Below are 20,829 nucleotides of genomic sequence, written 5' to 3' on the forward strand. Positions count from 1 at the left end.
TCATTAATCTCAGGAAGCTATCCATATATGAAAGAGGCCATCACTACTGCCTAGTCTCAGGGCAGTCCAAAACAACTGGTAATGCATACTACATCACTCCGTTGGTTTAACTAACACATAACTAACAATCTTTAATATGATTAGTCTCCAGTCATAGCAGAGAGTGTTTTTACTCCTTGCTTTGCCTTTTTCAATTGTACTTTAAAAAAAAAAACCAAACCACAAGTGAAAGCCTGTTTGGTGTCTAATATTTTCCATATAAATTCCTTATCAGGTTGTGAGTTGTTTCCCCCCCACCCCATTCTTCCGTGAGGGAATGCTACATGAACTCTTTATTGCTTATGTGAAATAAAAGCCCAGATGATCAGAAATCCACAGAGGCCTCTCTTTACAAAGAGCAGGTGTACACGCCCCGATCGCAGGCTGATATCATGACAACCCAAATATTTAAGGCCACAGCTTGCTCTGTGAAGAGCGTGCACTCATCTAATCCTTGAAAATACCAAACTTTGGATGGATCTGTTTCGGATTCCTGGTTCAATAGCTCTTCTCCCATATCAACGTACACTCCAGCTCAGAGCACTCTGCTCCGAAAGGCCAGCGCTGAGACAGCTCTGTATACGCAGCAAAAACTAAAATTAAAAACTGCTCAATAACTTCCCTTCTACAACTTCCTTCTCTTTGCTGTATCTTTGCCAAGATCGTATACCGAAGTTTTCCCAGATGTCTATAATGAGTGCAGCGTTTTTGGAAAATTTTAGCTATTTTGGAAGAGTTCAACTGTATCTCAGAAGACAACAATTCCCACCACCATATTAAAAAATAAATAAAACCCAATAACTACAAAAATCCTGGATTTAGGAAAAGTTGTTTCAGGTTGGTTTTAGGGTACCTTTAGGTATTCTTTTACTTGACCTAACCAAAATAATGACCGCTCAGACTGCCTGCCAAGACTTGCCAGGGGTTGGCAGTTAAACCCATATCACCCATGTCCTCTAGATATATCTTAACGCAGCTCCTATGGGGTCTGGGCCTTCCCCACACTTTTTCTCTCTGGTGTGAAATGCTATGTTTCAGAGCACAAGAACAGAGATAAGGAAGCATCTCCCAGGCTTATTTCCAGTCGTGCAAAAGAGGAGGCAATCTCTTTCCTACCAAGTGAGAAACCCAGAGGGGTGAGGGCGGAGGTTTGGAGGCTGCACTGCACCTCCATTAAGAGAGATTCAAGACTGATGAGACTGGAGACCCTCAACTAGAGACTGGGAAAGAAGGAGGAAGATTGGTGAAACTAGATAAGGAAAGATGACTGGAGAAAACAGTGCAGAAAAAGATATGGTGAAAGGAAACAGAGGGTAATGGGCAGCACCTGTGTCTGTGCATCTGCTCTTTGAGGGCAGAGAGCAACTAGAAGGCAGTGAAGGATCTGAGTTGTAAAGGAAACCAGCTGCCAAACAGAAGGATGTAACTTCCTATCAGAAATCTCCCACTCCAATCTGAAACATAACACAGGGCTAGGTCCCAGCATCAACACTTGCCTCCTGTCATCGCAGCACACTGAGGTGTGGTGTTTAAGAAATGCACATTTTATCGTGCATTGGACCACCCTGGGTAAGAAAACAGAGTATAACTTGTCTGAACAGACAGTATAACCTGTCTGAAAACAGAGTATAACCTGACAGAGACTGCCACCAAGCTGTCAGTTTCACCACTATCCCAGATAGTTAGGTAGATCACATACTAACTCTCACATAGCTGTTGTTTCCAGATTTCTTTTTCAGTTTTTTCATTTAAAGAAAAAAAAAAAAAAAAACAACTTAAATAAAAATCACTAAACAGAAATCACGTAAAAGGATTGCATTTGCAAAGTCAGACATAAGGCAGTAAGTATCTAAGTTGACATTGTCTGTGCAACCTTTAACTGGTGGTAGAAAGATACCTAAAATATTTTAAATTGACAGATATAATGCTTTAAGATTTAGAAAAACGTTGCTAAGTATAACTGAAATGACTCCATTAAAATAAACCTTCCTCATTTGAAGCAGATTATGAAGGAGAGGAAGGCATTAATCTACTTGTTGCTTCATTCAACATGAAAAGAACCAGGTCAATAACCTCTGATGTAAAATGGAAAACAGTATTTTGCAATACAAATGCTAGGACTTCCCTTTTTTCCTGTGACACCTAAATGAAACAGTAAATCAGCTACTTTTCTGAAAAGAGGAACTTTGCCAGTGGTTTTGATTTACAGGGCTTTTGAGTTTGCTGAAATTGTTAAAACTTCAGACAGGAAATTGTTTCTTTGTTTTAGTCTCAAAGGATGAAACTATATTTTTAATATCCAAGTCATGCTTTAGTTTCTAAGAAAAAAAATAATCTACTGCTAGAAAAGGGTAACTGTTTACCACTCACATGCTTGGATACGTCTCACTGATAGACAGCCAAGAAATTAAAACAGATGATTTCATAGCTTTAACTCCAGTTTCTGGTGTTAATTTTTAAGTTGCTTAGCATCAAGTGGCAGAAGTCAAAGGCACCTAAAGACCCCATTATTTTTTACTCTGATTTTGCTGTCACGACCTCACTTTCCCAACCAGTTAAGCAGTAAACTAAAGTTAAGTCTCTGCTACAAACCATAAGTCCTCTGCTTAGCTGTACATTTAAGCCTGATCAGTGGACCCAGGTACACTGGTAACATACCCTATCTGGAAAGACCCCTGGTCTTCTGATTACTTGAGACATTCAGAACAGAGCAAGGGGAGGCAGAGGGTATTTTTGCTTGTTTTCTTCCTTATACCGCCTTGTACTTTACCAGAACTTAATTTTCACATTACCCTCTCCATCCCTTACTTACTTTTAATACATTTCACATCATGGGAGAGAAGGGACCACCAGAAGTAAACAACAAAGCGTGCATCCCAATTGCTATGCAATTAGTGGCATGTGCCTCTGCCTCCAAGCCACAGCAAAGCAGTTCTGGACCCTTGTGTAGGATCACCCCATGTGTGGATGCAACTGCCTCCCCATGAACGTAGTGGTAAGCCTGGCTGAAAGTCCTGGCCAGAGTCGGCTCTCTGGTACTGTTCTACTTAAATCATGCAGCCACAGCCTTAAATAAGACCCTTTGGTATTGACATCTGTCTTCACTCCTCTGACTTGGCCAGTAGACATGCACCTGCAGTTCCTAGGGAAGAAGCTCAGCCCATCGCAGCCCACAGGAACTATTGAAGGGATCACCCAGAAACCCCACTGATGGGCAGAGCAGTACCCACAGGATCACAGTAATGCCACACACTGACCAGGCAAGCTAGGCCAGCCTAGAGGGTCTGTCAGCTTGGTTGACTCCTGATTAAAGCAGGCCCTTCTCTTCTTCTCACCTCCACACCACAGCAAGGCCAGCTGCTTCATGACCACTTTGTAGTGGCTGACTGGCTTTCCACCTTCCCTTCCACAAAGGCCAAAGTCGACCAGGATACAACTGGTATGAACTTCACACTAGGGCTGGATTTCTGGGAGTCTGCACAAATCCTAATATTGAAGTCCAACACACAAATGGCACTGCTTTCCCTTGTTTCTTCCCTTAATCTAGGAAGCAAACCACCTTTTATCTTTTAACCTCTTTTCTGCTATATAATCCTGCATGGGAGAACTACTTATGACCAGCCTCTTGCAGTCTAACCTAATGGGCAAGTGCCAAGGCTCAGAAAGCGTCCCAGGCCACTCCAGGGACAAGTCACCTACTGTACAGCCTCTTCTGAGCACTATTTAACTGCTGCTGAGTGAGGCACTGGGACAGCATCTCATCGTCATCTCCTCCTGCCTCCCTCTACCACTGGGTAGAAAGAGATGGAAAAGAGAAAAGCAGCATATTTCTAAAAGTCAGCTGAAAACTAATTTGTCTCTTTCTGAAAACTGTAAGGTCAGACAGGACTTGTTGCTTTCCAGCAGAAAGGGCTCTCTCACAGAGGGTACTTCACCAGCACCAAGTTTCTAATTCTCCATCAGCTGCACATGGCTGCCACCTCCTGGCACAAATCTGATTTCATGAGGTCTCAACAAGTGCAGCTTCCCTCATCACTAGAGCAGTGCCTACCAAGGCAGCTGTAGGCAGACCCATGCAGTTCTCTAGAATACTTCCTATGTAGAGTTCCCCTGTTTACATGATGTCCTTCCCTTAAAGTGGAAGTTAACCATTTATTTTCTGTCACCCCACTGCCAAACAAATGCCAGTTCCAATTACTGCTTACTAGCAAGGATGGGTAAATCTCCCAACAAGCTACAGTTAAACACTCAAAACTATGGTTTGGCCAACTGCCTTTTGGCAGCAGGTCCTCTAGGAATTGTATCATAGCCTTTCCAGCTGTTCTGCCTTGTTGGCCACATCAATGGTTTTTGCAAGTATAGCCTACTCAAAGGGCAAGCCTGGAAAGGTTGTGGTGTTAGCCCTTTCTCCCTTCAGGAGCAACTCATCAGCCATGTTCATGGACTCTCATTACTGCACCAGATTAGTCCTGCTAAAGGAGTTAAGTGCACAATTCCTCTTCACTTAGCTGTTCAGCGGCGCATCGTGTCCCTTGCTGGATGACAGGGTTTGAAGGAAATACCCAGCTATGCTCCCTCAACAAAAGAGGTGCAGGCAGCAGGGCAGAAGGCTCAGGATTCCAGCACCTATGGTGACAGCTGTTAGAGTCAGCTCTGTTGACCAGAAGATGCTTTGGAATCCACTCAAGTGGATTCACTCAAGCAGCATCAGTACATTTTCTTCACCGGCCTGCACTAGCACCTTTCTCTAAAAACCAGAATGTTCTAAATACCTAGGACACCTCTGGCAAACATCAAACAAGGTCTGTAGGACTATGCCCGATTGAAAAGTGAAGTTTCCGCAACTCGCAGCTGCACTGACCTGATGTTCAGCCAGGAGAGCATGGGAGTTGTGCCGCCACCGACAATCCACACAGTGAAAAAGACGATGAGGAGAGTTGTTGAGAACATCATTTGATGTGAGTAAGTAGCAGTATCTCGTATAGCCAGAGCAAAGGCCATGGCTCCCCTGAGACCTGTGCGAAAGAACAAAATAACAGCTTCAGAAGTGCAATCCTGCCTATTTATAAACACAGCGCTTTTCCTTGCTCCCTCCCTGCCACACAGGCACAAAGGGACAGGCAGAAGGCAGTGGGCTCCGTCAAGTTTTAATTCCATCACTGTCCCAAATAATTATGTCCTGGGATGAGCTAGAACACAATTTGCCCTGGTAGTTTTCTCTAACTTACAGAATCCACAAGTGCTAAGAAAAGGTGTAAATATTTCCAGAAACTAACAGGAAAGAAATGCAGAAACAAACAGCAAAACATATTAACAAACAAATCAAGCAGCTCCCTGAGTCCAAATAAAAATACACAATTTTTCAGTTGATTCCATAACTGAGATGCGAGTTCTTGATAAAAAATTGTTATCAGCTGCAAAAATATTTTAGTTAATGACATATTCATAGGCAGACTATATTCCCCCCCCAATTATGAAACTCCACTAGCAAGGACAAGTCATGGCATTTGGCCATCTGCAGACTTCTTTAGTAGGGGAAACACAGGACAGTTGAGGTAGGAAGGGACCTCTAGAGGTCATCTGGTCCAACTCCCCTGCTCAACCAGGGTCACCCAAGACCACATCCAGATGGCTTTTGAATGTCTCCAAGGATGGAGGTGCCACAGCCTCTCTGGGCAGCCTGTGCCACTGCTTAGACACAATAAAAGTATTTCCGGATGTTCAGAGGGAACCTCCTGTGTTTCAGTTTGTGCCCTGTCAATGGGCACGCCTGGTAATAGCCTGTCTCCCTCTTCTTGTGTACAGAGGCATCCCTGGCACTTCTTGGGTATGCACATGTTCAGACACACATTCCAGGATTTGCTTTAAATAACAAACTTGAACAGTTATCTGTGCGACAGAAATTGTAAGGGAGCTTAAGTCAAATACTTTGCTTTCTCCAACTAAGTGGGAGAGGGCACCCATAAACGCACCTCAATTTTCTCAGCAGATCTCTGTGCATAATGTACACATCATCTCAGCTAGAAATAACCTTCTGGAAGAGATACATCCCAATTTCCCCATCCCCTTCAGATGCACTTCAAATGAAAATACTCTATTCCCAATGTGAGGTGACTGCTTGCCGCCAGCAACTGGCATTTCAAGATGTCACTCTTCCCAGACAGGGGACACTTTCTGTAAAGGCTGAAAGATGCACGATGGCATGCTGCAACAATTAAGTCTTCTATTCAGGATGCATGGACGTGGATTATAAAAGCAGAAGGTAGTATTATAAATTGCTTACGAGTTACAGATTTTTTGCTTTACCAAACATTTTTGGTTTTACCTGAAAACATCATCATGTGCTGAAAGTTCCAGCTGATCTTATGCCTCCTGCCCAGATTCAACAAGAAGGAGAGGGGGTAGATGTGTGCAGCTCTGCCCAAAAAGATTGCAATCTGTTCAAAGCTGAGGGTTAAGGATTTCACTTTGCTGAGGGGTACAGACACATGGATACCTGGCTCTAACACGAAGCTTCTCTTTTACTGAGAGATTTACATCACAATATCAAGTGCTTTTGTTATTTCTGTCTATATAAAACAGACTTTCACCAATTACGTGCATACAGAACTCACTGCACAGAATGCATATTTTAACCTATATAACCAAGTTTGTTTTTTTTTTTTTTAATGCACAGTGAAATTATACCTAGTATTAAAATTAGTAGTTGTACAATTGAAGGCTTTACTTTAAAAGTCACACTTTAAACAACTATCACCACCACCACCATTCAGTTATGTGTTTCAGACCAACAGAAATGCAGTGCTATGTACAGAAGGAAAACCAAAACAAGACCAGCAATGGCCACTCCGTTACAACTCCTGCAAAGGCAAAAATCTCCTACTGGCTGGCAAGCACTTAAGAGTACAGAGTTACTGAGATGATAAATCCAAAAGACACTTGTCAGCACTAGAACGAAGTTCAAAAAGAGCAGTAGAAGAGTATCGTGGAAATTCAGGACAGTAGGTGGTAAGCTCCTTCCCTTCCTTACTGTGATGTAAAACATCCAGTGGTTCCAGTGAAAAAGCAGAAAGCTGAATCTAAGCTGAATCTAACCTCTACCATCTAAGGAACGTTTCGGGGCAAACTAGAGTGATGTGCTGAAATCCTATAAACACCATCACAACCAAAAGACCACCAAACATTGATCATTTGCTGCTGGGATAACAGCATTAGAAGAATGAAACAGCTCTCATGGAAAAGAAATAAAACTATGTAAGATCTCAAGACACCACTGGGCTGTTGCGAATAGCTAAAGCAAAGCAATACTGTCTGCAGAAAACTATGTCTCTAAGAAAATAAGATTTCTATTATTACTTTGTACAAAAAGCTTCATGCAATTATTCCAAATAACTTTTATGGCAATCCTTGTGGGACTGCAGAAATCAGAAGCCATCATGACCAATGTACGTAGAAATAACGGCTAGGATTTTGTCAATGACACCAAGGCTTTAGCTTTCCCTTTGCAGTCCCTCCTTTCTCTTTCAACAGCTAACATTTTGCTCCTGCAAGATGTTGACTCAAAGGGGGCAGTAGCTGTTGAGGAAAGATGTGGGTGCCAGTACTAGCTGTCTTCCTCACAAAGTGGGAAAAACACTCAAGAGTAACAGAGGTTAAGTGCAGTGGTAGGAAAAAGATGTGAAAAATGTAGTAAGAGATAGATGGGTACAAAGAGAAAGGAACAAAATAAATACTGAAAACAAACCCAAGATAGATAGCATTGCCTGAGACAGGACAGAAGGCCACAGCAAAGACAAAAAATTGCAATGTTTAGTATACCAGATGCAACTAATTCCATTCCTGTCTTTATCCAATGGCTGCAGGGCTCCAGAGCATTTTTTACGTCAGAAGAATGGATATGAGGAGACACTGGAGAAAATTTATTACTGTTTCAGAAAAAGATGTAAGTGGCCAAAGGAAAATAAAGACAAATGTGATAAACTCCTAGAAGCAGCACAGAGATGAGAGAAAAAGTGGAAAGAAGGAGAGAATATAAAAACATTCTGGGTTAGGCCATCTTTATATGTCTTTTCACTGTGTTTTATTCTCATTGCTGATAGCTGCACTCCTGCAGCAGGCAGAGGAAAGTCAAGACTGGAACACTAGTTCCCACTGCTTCATGCACACTTTTAATTCCTTAATTGCCAGGAATAAAAAAATAGGTACATAAGCTATTTCAACAGGGGCAGAGTGCACAGAGGAATCTAGTGATTCCCAGCTTACACAAGTGTGACTACTACAAAAATTCAGGGGAATTCAAGAGCCAGGGACAATGGGAACTGGATGGCCAACACCTTTCAGGACTGTGTACCCTTCATGTCATGGTCTGCACCACAGCTCAGTTCCTTCCTCCTCCCATCATGTAAGAACTTGACCTCTACCTTTGGAGCATTGCTCAAAGATATTCTGTTTGCCCATGGTCCTTTTTATTTACTTGAAGTTTGTTTTTTTTTCTTCAAGGGACCATTGGAAGTGAAGAGAAAAAAGATTAATCCTTTCTAGGCCTACGAAGTTCGAATACAAGAGCAACACAAGCACTGCGGGCTGTCAATACACAAGTAAACACAGTAAAACACATTCATTTATCTATTAAAATTATATTACTTCTAACACTTGCTCAGGTGCAGAGACAACCACTGTGTGCACAGAGACCTTAGAGATTTGATGTGAAGGGTAACCACCACAGATTGTTCTCAAAATTCTTGTGCTTGCAAGACATGAGAGAAACCTAGGTCAGCCACTATCCTCTATTTGGTAAAGCCAACAGACACCAGAAGTTTTCAAGCACTTAATAAGGAGACATGTCACACAAAGCAAAAAAGGATACAAAAGCTCCAATGATGAAAATTGGGCTGAAGATGTGTTTCTGGAAAGTAAACAGTGCCAAACCCATATAAGAAAATATGAAGTTCTCCGCCAGGAAATGCAATACCTCAAAGAGCTAGGGAAAACACAGTCACATGTTAATGGCCAAGCAATAAAGCTGTTTTTCAAAAACAATAGTACACAGAATACTACAGCAATACAGTGCACAAAGGGTGAAAGAGTCTTGCCTGCTTAGTGCGACTTCTGGATTCAACTGACAAGTTATTGTATGTATAATGGGCCTGGGTAATTCCACAGAAGAGGACAGCCACCACACCTGTGAACAGAAGCACATGTGAAAATCAGCCTGTTCGCAGTGTGAGCTCAAGGTATTTATGCTTCTCGAGTTCTATTAAATTTATACATCATCCTTAACATTGAGACTTTATGAACCTTATTTTCAGGTGAGTTAGATTCCGGGTTGGAATCAAGGGGAGTTGGGTGTGTGAAACAAAGCAGTACTTCTAAAAGCCACACAATGAGCACCTTCAATGGCATTGTATGGAACATAGAAAACCTTAAAGCACCAACATCTTGTTTCTCATCAGGAGGTTTAAATGAGAAAGTGGAAAAAGGGCTGCTATGACACACAGGACTTCCATCTCCATATGCTTGACTCCCAAAAACTCACCAGTAAATCCACAAGCTTCTGCAAGCAAGAAAGTGCTCCAGGACATCAAGAAGAAGAGAGCCGTCTCCAGCAGGGGGAAGCAGTGCAACTTCGTAAACTTCGTCACGTTAAATCAGTTGTTAAGGGATCCAACAAAAATAAAAATCCTTTGGCTTCTCTGTACCCAGTATTGAAGAGAAACACTTTTATGCGCTAACAATCAACGCTAGGTGGAAAACAAAACATTTTTAGTGCTGAAAAACAACAAGGAAAACTTTGAAATCAAGGCCTCCGCTTGCAACAATCAGTTTTGGATATTTTTGCTGCATATCCATGGCATAACCGTGTTCCCACCTCTTTGAGGTAATATCTTGCTCAATGCCACATTTTCCTGCAAAGTTCCAGCAGGGGAAGAATATATATACCTGGCAGTCCTTTAGATTGTATGTCTTGGTTTTTTGTTTTGGGGGGAGGGGTTATTTTATTTTGGGTTTGGTGTCCCACCCCATCTTTAAATAAAGCATAAAATACATTCAGAAGAATTTCATTCACAGGGCTGTTCTTGACTACAACATCCCTAAGATGAAGTAGATTTATCAGAATTTTTCTGCTCAGATTTGTTGACAAGTCTTTATCTGCAAGCATGCCTACTTTTGTACTTTTGAGGCAAAACAAAAAACCCGCATACAACAAAATATATTTCCTCTCCTTGTGTCGATGCGTTATAGACTAAAAGCCAACTCGGAGCAGCTCAGTCTTTCAGTGGGAAGAAAAAAAAAGTTCATCTTCCAGAGGACAGCAAAACTGGAACGTCAAATACATACTGAATTAACAGTTTATACAGCTACTGAAGTGGAACAGATTTCAGTAGCATTAAATATAGCTCTTCACATACTACAAAAGAGTTGTTTATGTATTTATAGATTTTTTTTGGAGGAGTTTTCTTCCTCATCACTACTCCAGCAGCAGGTGCACACTGAAGAGCTCACTGTCCCTGAGGTGCAGACAGCTATACACTGCTCTACCAGAAACCACAGAAAGAAACCGTGTGCTAAGAGGGGTGGTAAATCATAGAATCATAGAATCACAGAATGGTTTTGGTTGGAAGGGACCTCAAAGATCATCCAGTTCCAACCCCCCTGCCATGGGCAGGGACACCTCCCACTAGAGCAGGTTGCTCAAGGCCACATCCAGCCTGGCCTTGAACACTTCCAGGGATGGGGCAGCCACAACTTCCCTGGGCAACCTGTTCCAGTGCCTCACCATCCTCATAGTAAAAAATTTCTTCCTGAGATCTAATCTGAATCTTTTTTCTTCCAATTTAAAACCGTTTCCCCTTGTCCTATCATTACCCTTCCTGGCAAAGAGTCCCTCCCCAGCTCTTCTATAGGCACCCTTCAGATATTGAAAGGTTGCTATAAGGTCTCCCCGGAGCCTTCTCTTCTCCAGGCTGAAACAGATCCCTGGTCTCTCTGAAAGCTGACAACTACCACAATCTTCTCTGAAATCCAAGGGGGAGGACAGCAAGAGCACAGCAGGGGCACTTGAAACAGTTAGGTGGTAGCACTCTCTCCCCTGCTCACATGAAGGCAACCGGTACCTCAATGGACACATCAAGGCTGCACCATCATCCACCGTGTGTAGCACAGCTACACCCTGGGTCTCTGCAGCACTACGCAATCTGGAGCTGATGGCAGCACTGCTGCCTGGGGAGTCACGGCTCAATATGGGACAGGGATGTTAGAAGCAATAAGCAGCACCACATTTCACAAGGAAACTCACAGGTCGCGGGAGGTCTGGGGCTCACAGCAGCCAGGTAACCAAGAAGACTCAGTGGAAACAGTCTCCTGTGGGCCATACCACAGAATATGGTGTTCACAACGAGCCACAACTGATTACAGAGGCAAACAGCTGGCAGTGTTTCAGCGGGAGCCCGGTAAGGATGAAGCAATCCTGAGGCCAGCCACCCACTCCCCACCCACACTTGTTGGTGTTCTCTGCTAACTTGGAGGAGGGTGAGGGTACCAAACACATCCTCCAGCCACACCTTCGGTTGCAACCCTGCTTTGTCAGAAGGCTGCACTCTAAACAAAAGCACAAACCATCTATATCTCCATCACAGTTGACGTTACACCAAATATAAGACTCAGCCTTTTTTTTTTTTTTAAACAGCTGTTACTCTCCACACAGTCACTTCTCCATATAAACCATCTCTCTAAAACTTTTGAGGAGGTATTGTCACACTGAGCTAGATTAAGTTTTCCCCCTCTTAAACAGACCCATTTTGTAACATCACGCTTCTGAAGCAGCAACACCCACCAGAGCAACAACTAGAACCCATCTGTCCACAGAGCACTTGGACAATTCCACTGCAAGTTTATCCCAGTGCCTGGCTCAAGATGCTTTCATGGATGCTTGGGAAACTGGGTAGCCACAGTCACTCCACAGGAGAGGAAGAGGTTGAACCTTGTTCCCCTGAAGTTAGGCAAGAGCCCTTGTCAGAACAGATTCCTCACTTCCACTCTTTTCTGGCAGCTTTATGAATCAAACTCTTTATTCCCCCTGCTGTTATTGTAAGTAACCACACCAAAACATTTCATTAAATCTGAAATGAAAACCTGTGCCCATCACTGTGGAGGAAAAGGAGTGTGAGATAAAGGTAAATAAAAAAATAATCTTATTTCCTAGAATAATTGACCAAATTGAAGTGTTAATTCCAATGAAATTATTATTTCTGTTTTCTTAAGCATTAAAGACAAGACAACTTTCTTTATCCCTTCAGCATGGCCATCTGCTTTGCTTCATTTCAACCATGCAGATGCTGCAATTTAGAAAGAAAATGCAAAGTGGTAGAGTTATAAAAATAACCACAGACAGTGAGGCCAAGGCAACTTGCTGAAAGCCAGAACAAGTCCACATATATTATCTGCATCATACTTAGAAACCAAGTATTCTGTCTGTTTTCAAAGGACAATGCATGACTGCATGAAACCCTGCACTCATAGAGAGGTAGAGTTATAGGCTATATATAGGTTATACATACATATAGGCACTTCACAGCTACAGGAATAACAGTCTATTCACTTCATTCATGACAGAAGTTATGGGTTTTAATCAGCTATGAAGAGTCAAATGCAAATTTATAGTTTGCCTCTACAGTACTGCATGCCATTCAGTATTTTTCCAAAAGAAAATAGTCAAAATTGTATAACTGAACAACAGTTTAAGGGTTTTGTCTGTTTGTTTGTTGTTTTCTTAAAAAAACCAAACAACGATAACCAAAACCACCCCCAAACTATCCGCAGAGGCTGCCTTCTGAACTGCCCTCCCACCCCCAGCCTCATGCACCCTCCTGAGCGCAAACATTAGGAACTGCAAGAACCAATTGTTGCTTCAGAAGCATGATTTTATAAAATGGATCTGAATACATTTCAGCTGCAATTAGTAACCAACCAGCAAGCCCCAAAACCCGCAGCAACAGTATTTGATCAGCTAGAGCTACGGATGGCTGGTAGCCTAAAAGCCAGTCGAAGAATCATGGTTCTGGGGCACATTGACCACAGAACAGTGGAACTGGAAGACCAAACATTAAAGCATCACAGCGCACCCTCCTCTTATACCTGAAAGGTTACCATTATGCAGACATGTATCAGATAAATTCTGCACAGTGTGTATATAACAAGACACAGTTGAGACATCATTACTTAATATGAAGAATCACAGGTTCATTATTATTGTATAAAATACCACATTCTACCCCTTTTTAGATCAGTTTTCAGAAGCCTAGGCAGATCAAAGCAATCTGGGATGTGTACAAATCTACTAGCTAGTCTAAAAGCAAATAATTTGAATTTTATTCCTGAAGAAGCATCACAATTTCTGGAACATGAAAGGCTTAATAAGGTCTACTACCTGAGTTTAAAACAAAACACACACAGGCCTCCAGAGAGCAGGCCAGGTCATGTTGTAATGTTAACTTTGGTAGAAAAACAGTCTTATCCAAGACAGAGGACGTCAGATTTCTAGCTGAAAGGTTAAATGCAGGACTCTCAGAAAGAGCCCTGTGGGGTCAGAAACAGCTATCAATGATTTTGCTGACAACAGAATCAAACACCAGTTATCATGTGGGATGTCTTTTAAGCATAATAATAAAATCTATTTTTTTTAATTTCCTAAAAAGAAACGGAACATTAGGACATGACCATTATGGGCTTCCCCTTAGCTTGCAGTATGCAGCAACATCACTAAATTTTTTTAGTGTGGCCACAGTTATACTGAAAAAAGGTGACTTCTGTGTGTACTATAGGCAAAGGTTACATGAATACTGATCACATCCTCACGCTCAGGTTAAAACAAGCTAGTGTCAATGTTGCTATAGTGGAAAACAGGTGAGCCCTGCTAGTACCTGAATGTAGCACCTAGGCTGGAAGAGCTCAATGTGAAAAAGGATATCAGAGCTGTCACAACCCCCGTCACTGCTCCCATCATGAAAGAACCACTGAATATTCCCAGGAAAACACCAACAGACTTGAAAAACGCTGCTGCGTCAAAAGCATGGGTATTTTCACCTGTTGGCTGGTAGGCAACTATAGACCTAGAAAAAAAGAATAACCCAATGAGAATTTAGAAGTGGCATCAGAAGTTTTATTCCGTAACAATAACACCTGAGCAACAGAGAGGAAAATCCCATCCTGAAGGCAAATTTGCCTTTCTAGTGTAGGTATGCATGAGGGATCTTGTCAAATGTTTGCAACGTTTATTAATCCAGTTCAAGACAATCCATTTAATGTAACATTTCTCAGGAAAAAAAAAAAAACAAAAATTTATTTTAGACAAATCCCAAAAGCAATTAAGTAGAAATTCGGGTAGTTACTTACGAAGATAATACAATGGCAACAGCGTCATTCAACACGCTTTCCCCAAACAGAAGGGCATAGAGATCGACATCAGCATGCAGCTCATTAAATATTGCTAGCACGGTAACTGCAGAAAGAAAAGAGAAAAACCACACTGGCTGACTTCAGGAACGACTCCGTGAGCTGACAGAGCATACTTTCCTGTTTGCCTAAAGCAACAAAACCCAGGAATTTAAGTACAGGATCGAAATTACACTGGGAAACAGACTAGTCATGTTTCTATAGGTAAGCAATTCCCCCATCAGTTTTAGGGTAGCTCCATAAGGAGGTGGTTGGGCTGTCCCTCCATCTGCACAGTGTTTACAGGAAAGCCCCCATGACTATGGGGCACGGGGCAGACAAAGCATTTCTACTAAAGCCCTGATATTTTTTGTAGAACATGTTCCATGTGAGATAATCAAGGAAAGGTTGTGCAGTTCTTGCTACTTTTAAAGACTGTAAGGGCTGTTGACATAGTTTTATTATTTCAGCCATCATAAAATGGTGCTAATAATCTTAAGTGTTCCCCAAAGCATACACCATGCCACTGGAGTGTGCATTTGCACAGAATTTGAAAAGGGCAAGACTACTAAATATTCATAACCATCCTTTCAAGAAACTTCAGTCTGAGATGAAAGACCATGATCTTCAAGATGTTCCCATATATGAGCTTTAAAAAAAAAAAAAAAATCACATGGTGATTTTTTTGCATAAATTGTGTGCAACCACCAGCTGTTCATAGTTCAGCTCAATCACAGGAGCTACTTCCCATTTTCACACAAATCACTACTAAGCACTTCAAATTAGCTGTTTTAAATGTCAAGCTTCATACTTCACCACTCCCTACCCCGGCCCCTGACACACACCAGCTCTCCAAACTGACCTGTCAAGCAGAAACACCTATGTGAGCCTGCTGGAATTTGAAGGATGACTAGATTATTTTGGCAAAAGCTCAAATTACTTTGCCAGAAGAGTATTCTTCTGCTTAAACTTGCAAAACATTAAGTTCATTTGAAGGAGGAAAAACAATATCCCCAGACCTGAAGAGCCTAAAAGCCTCAAATACTGCTTTTAAATTATCCAATGTCCCAAGCAATATAGCTAAAGGAAGAAGTCCTGCTATCCAGACAATGTAATCATTTCATCTATTTACAGTCTTAAACTTGATGCACACTAAACAAAAAGCGTACTGAGGAGAAAAAATATTTAAATTATTTGAACAGGAAAATTACTTTTTTTTTCTCCAAACAGGCCACCCCATCATACCAGTCCAGCACCAAACTGACAGAGAAGGGCTTTCGCAACACTCAGAATTTGCATGCATTTCAGAGAAGATCAGAGATACCAGCGTAACATAACTGAAAGTAAAGTGCTGTTAATACCTCCGTGCTATGCAGGCAACAATCCTAGCAATAGGATTATTTTAGAAGGTTATTAAAAAATGTTCAGCAAGCTACCTGGATCAGTGGCAGATATTATCGCTCCAAAGAGGAGGCAGTCTGTATAATAGAATTTATCAGAGAGCTGACCCACCAACTTCATTAGTTTCACAACCCCATACATGAGATTCCTGAAGAGAAAGAAGATAAAACAATCCGAGTCAAACAAGGCGGTGCATTTCAGACAGGCAAAGGAAAAGCATAAGCAACAGTATTTCAGGTGGCTTGGTTATGCTACAGCTCTGTGGGACACTGCCACAGTTCAACACTAAACTCTCAAAATTAATTTTCCCCTTTTTCCTACGAGCTGAGTCAAGTAATACACGATCCAGAATATATCATTTAAAACCATTAGGCAAAGCATGAAAACTGTTCACACAACTAGTACACAGAATCTGCAGGTTATTTCCTTCTTCCACCGAAGGGAACATTTTCCTGCTCAAAATTCCCCTCAATACTGCTTTTCCCCAACACAGTACATGGGCCAAAAAGCTCCAAGCTAAGAATAGCCTTCAAAGTATTTCTCTAGTGAAATTCTTTGAGACACAAACCAAGGTCACATATGCAATTCAGGAGTTCTGTATTTCAGAATATCCATTCACCAGACATAGTAATATTAGCAGCATTAGCAAGAGATTGTATGCAAGTAAACTGTGACTAGCTATCTCAAACTAAATGTGAGTATACATATCCATGTAAAATTATATATATATATATGCACACATATGCAGAGAGAGAGAGAACATCTGTGCATGTGGGCACTCAAAGGGACAGCTCAAAGTTTGATCGCTACAATTCTATTGCAATTAGTGTCCACTATTCAAGTTAAAGTCAATTCCATTAAGTCTAACAAGGTTTTGTTTTGGATTGCGCCATCACACCAAAAACTCAATGCTGCTCTTCAGCAGTGCAGGCTTGCCAAGTGATTCAAACTTGACCATATCATTTCAAGGGACAATATTGTTTAGAAGTGGAATAAATCTCAGCAAAAGCTACATTTGCATTTTGACTGGAGGATACACACATAAAATCCTCAAACAAATCACAAAACTGAGCCAATCTGGAAGACTCAACATACACTTTATCAACTTAAACTTTAGTACAGAAAGGAACTGATATCAGAGAGTACACTTACCCAATAATAAAACAAGAGACTGCTGTTCCTAAAAAGGCATAAGCCAAAATGGACCCCAAATTCCTGAAAAAGTGCCTCTGCATAGGAAAAAAGTTTATATATTTATTTAAAACAAGTTACATCACCTGTTCAAAAACATACAGTGCAATACTATACTTGCATTAACACACAGAAACATCCCTCCTTTTCAGAGAAATGCTTCCATTACTCCAATGTAAATTCTATCCAGCTTCAATAAATTAAATAAACCAAATCTGAGCCATGTATAAAATCCTACATGGAGCTTATTGACAGAAAGCTTTCTACAAAGGTTTCCACATCTCTTCTTCATACGAGATCTAAAAGTTAGCTGCAAAACTGAAAATCTGTACTATTTCATGGTATCTTCAAGTGAGAGCAGAATCTGTGCCCTTCTGCCATTCAAGGTCTGGCACATCCCCACTGGGGTTCAGGTTTGGGTCCACTTCTCAGCATATTTTACTGCATTTTGGATATTTGAGATGAACCAGAACAATTCACAGCAGGACATCTCCTACTTTAAATGATACTGACATTAACCTCTGGCAAAGTTCACAGAAAACAAATCAGCAAGATTAAATAGAGCTTAATATATTTATAGTAAAAAACATATGTATTTTCTCTTAAAACAATATGACCTAACCATCTATAGAGGAAAAGAGATTTTTCTTAATGCCATAAAAAAAAATAATGATTGAAATGGAGACTACACTCCTGAACAAATCAGCAGTCTCACATTAAGAAAAAAAGGTTATTCTCTTCAGAAATGATTACACTTACTTTCTTCAGGCTATAACCAGCATGAAAAATAATAGGAGGCAACAGAATGTTGAAAAAAACTTCAGGGTCAAATGTTACCTAAAAAATAAAATATGAAACTTCAATTAGAAACAGACATACACAAATGGTTAGGTCTTTTTCCTTTTTCATTTTCTGACAACAGCTATTTTTAGTTGTTGAAATAGCTAAGTTGACTCTCCAGAATACTAGCCAGCTCTATACTCACGCAGCAGCAAAAAGCTGCAGCTCTTTCTGGTAAACAGCATCTAGAAAAAACAGGCATTGCATCCATCACAGCAATAACCTTGCAGCAGTCCCAAACACGGTCCCCTGTTTTAATTTAAAAGATTCCAATAGAAGTGATGCTGGAGAAGATATCTCTTACTGTGGTTCATGAGGTTCAATAAAGTCAAGTGCAGGGTCCTGCACCTGGGTCAGGGCAATCCCTGGTATCAATACAGGTGGGGGGATGAAGGGATTGAGAGCAGCCCTGCTGAGTGGGACTTGGGTTACTGGTGGATGAAAAGCTGGACAGGAGCTGACAGTGTGCGCTTGGAGCCCAGAAAACCAACTGCATCCTTTGCTGCATCAAAAGCAGTGTGGCCAGCAGGTTGAGGGAGGTGATTCTGCCCCTCTACTCCATTCTGGTGATACCCCACCTGGAGTACTGCATGCAGCTTTGGAGTCCTCAGCACAAGGAGGACATGGACCTGTCGGAACAAGTTCAGCAGAGGGCCACGAAGATGATCAGAGGGATGAAGCACTCTCCTACGAAGACAGGCTGAGAGGGTTGGGCTAGTTCAGCCTGGAGAAGAGAAGGCTCTGGGGATACCTTATGGTGGCCTTTCGCTACCTAAAGAGGGTTTATGAGAAAGATCAGGACAAATTCTTTAGCAGGGCTTGTTGCAATGGGACAAAGGGCAATGGCTTTAAACTAAAAGAGGGTAGATTCAGACTAGACATAAGGAAGAATTTCTTTTTTTTTTTTTTACAATGGGGGTGGTGAAACACTGGAAGAGGTTGCCCAGAGAGATGGTAGATGTGCCATCCCTGGAAACATTCAAGGTCAGGTTGGACGGGGCTCTGAGCAACCTGACCTAGTTGCTCATTGCAGGAGGGGTTGGGCTAGATTACCTTTAAAGGTCCCTTCCAACCCAAAGTATTCTGTGATTCTATGATATTCATATATCTGCAGATGAAATGCTATTTTAGCTGATGTTTTTTTGCAAGTCTAGCCACCGAACAGTTATTGTAAGCCAATCAAGCCAGATACAGGACTGGGTTTCAGGAACTGGGATTATGCATCACTTCCATGTATTTCAGTAGAAGCTCCAGATAACCATGAAGGATTACACTGCAGTAAGGAATGAAAAACAACACTTGAAGTCCAAACAGAAGATCTGCACACATGAGACTCTTCAATCCCTTTCTAAGTACAGGTTAGAAGACAAACATGTGTGAACTCCCAGAACAGGATTCATTTCAACTAACTTTAAATACCTACAGCAGACAGGTACATATAACAGACACTCTTTATAGTTAGCAAAAGTAAGTATTTTTAGGTTACAAACCTTAAAGTCTCAATCCTATACTTCAAACTCTAGCTTTGATACAAACAAAAGGTGGTTAATTTCCAATACTGAAAAGAATAAGAAGCCAAATCACCAATCTGAGTATGAGCTGATAGATGAATTTCACTTCCAATGAGAAGCAGGCTGTCTCATTTGGTGGATTATAGTGATGTAAGCAATAACTATTTCCTGACAATAAACAGATTAAAAAATCCTAGCAAAAAAGCACTAAGAAACAATCAGTTTTCACTAAGAAATCATTGTTTTCCTGATGTTGTATTATACAAGGCAGCATCAGGCTTTTTTGTTCAGCTGCTTTTCATGAATTCTACAGATGTTAGAAATGTACATTAAGTTTTAAACAGCAATCAAGGGGTTTGGGAAAACACTACCTACATGCAACAGAGCACAGTTTCACCGGCAGTGTTAGAATACAGAAGGTGCTTTTGAATTAAGCATTGAAGTGCTGTTACTATCAGGAACACAGACACTTAATACTACGCGACATTCAAACAGGATGGAGGAGGGGAGGAGGAAGGGGAGCACAGGCAATGGAGAAGCACTCAGCCAGGCACAAGAAAGGGTCTACCCTCACCTTTCGCAACATGTCATTTTGCTCCACGTTGTGGATCTTCCCAGGGCTTATTTCCCCTTTAAGCGTATACTCAAAGAACTTCCCGCTGACGTTGACCAGCAGGGTTGTGAAGGGCCTGTCCTCCTGCGAGCAGCTGAATGGCTTGTCATGGCCACTGGTAGAGGGAGTCCCGTATCTCAAGATCACCCCAACGATGAGTCCTGGAAGAGAGTTAAAAAAAAAAAAAATCCATGAGGCTTATTTGCTACTCCTATACCTCACTTTCTAGTTTCAACCAACCTCCAAGGTATAACGCATGAGCCTTACAAGCGTACATGCACGATAAACATTTTGCAGCAAATTGTTACCTGCAGCTTCCTGCAGAGGAAGAGAGGCCCTGAGCACATCAAAGCTACCAGTGAATTTATAAAATCTGGTATCTGCCTGAAGTGACAAACAAAATGCTCCGTTTCATGTTTTGTCTTCCTCACCTTCATTCACACCTCTACTGCACAAAACCCTGAGTTGCACAAGAGGCTAAACACTAGGACACATCACATACATTTCACCTGCCTAAGGACAGAAGTGAGTAGATACACCGTTGTCACCAAATAATGACTGCTGAAAACATGTGACCCTAACAGAGCTGAAACTGTGATGTCTGCCATAGTGTTTTACAGCTGCAGCAAGGATGCAGATTTTTTTGCCTGGCAATTCCAAGCAATCAAACAATGCTTGTTGCACAGTCTCCCGTGTACTTCACAACTGAAATTCAGATGTCATGCACAAAGAAGCCAGCTTCAGGTCTTTGCAAGGATTTTCCACATTTCATGAATACAAAATAAGGTAAAAATGAGTAGTCAT

General features: G+C 41.5%; 1 protein-coding gene across 1 annotated transcript in view; it reads right to left on the bottom strand.

Moving 5' to 3' along the window:
- The window catches only part of SLC9A7 (solute carrier family 9, subfamily A (NHE7, cation proton antiporter 7), member 7), a 40,884-nt gene extending 20,582 nt beyond the window's left edge, over positions 1-20,302 (bottom strand). Inside the window, exons 1-12 of the mRNA XM_014960170.1 lie at positions 20,293-20,302; positions 19,987-20,222; positions 17,821-17,898; positions 17,023-17,099; positions 15,906-16,018; positions 14,431-14,536; positions 14,006-14,147; positions 9,575-9,680; positions 9,132-9,220; positions 8,906-9,019; positions 6,365-6,476; positions 4,901-5,054 (exon numbers count right to left, since the gene is read on the bottom strand). Coding sequence (XP_014815656.1) covers positions 4,901-5,054; positions 6,365-6,476; positions 8,906-9,019; positions 9,132-9,220; positions 9,575-9,680; positions 14,006-14,147; positions 14,431-14,536; positions 15,906-16,018; positions 17,023-17,099; positions 17,821-17,898; positions 19,987-20,222; positions 20,293-20,302 — 1,337 coding nt within the window. The remainder of the gene's footprint in view (positions 1-4,900; positions 5,055-6,364; positions 6,477-8,905; positions 9,020-9,131; positions 9,221-9,574; positions 9,681-14,005; positions 14,148-14,430; positions 14,537-15,905; positions 16,019-17,022; positions 17,100-17,820; positions 17,899-19,986; positions 20,223-20,292) is intronic.
- Positions 20,303-20,829: the final 527 nt, after the last annotated feature.

Source organism: Calidris pugnax, unplaced genomic scaffold (assembly GCF_001431845.1).
Source record: "Calidris pugnax isolate Ruff unplaced genomic scaffold, ASM143184v1 scaffold188, whole genome shotgun sequence".
Classification (NCBI taxonomy): Eukaryota; Metazoa; Chordata; class Aves; order Charadriiformes; family Scolopacidae; genus Calidris; species Calidris pugnax.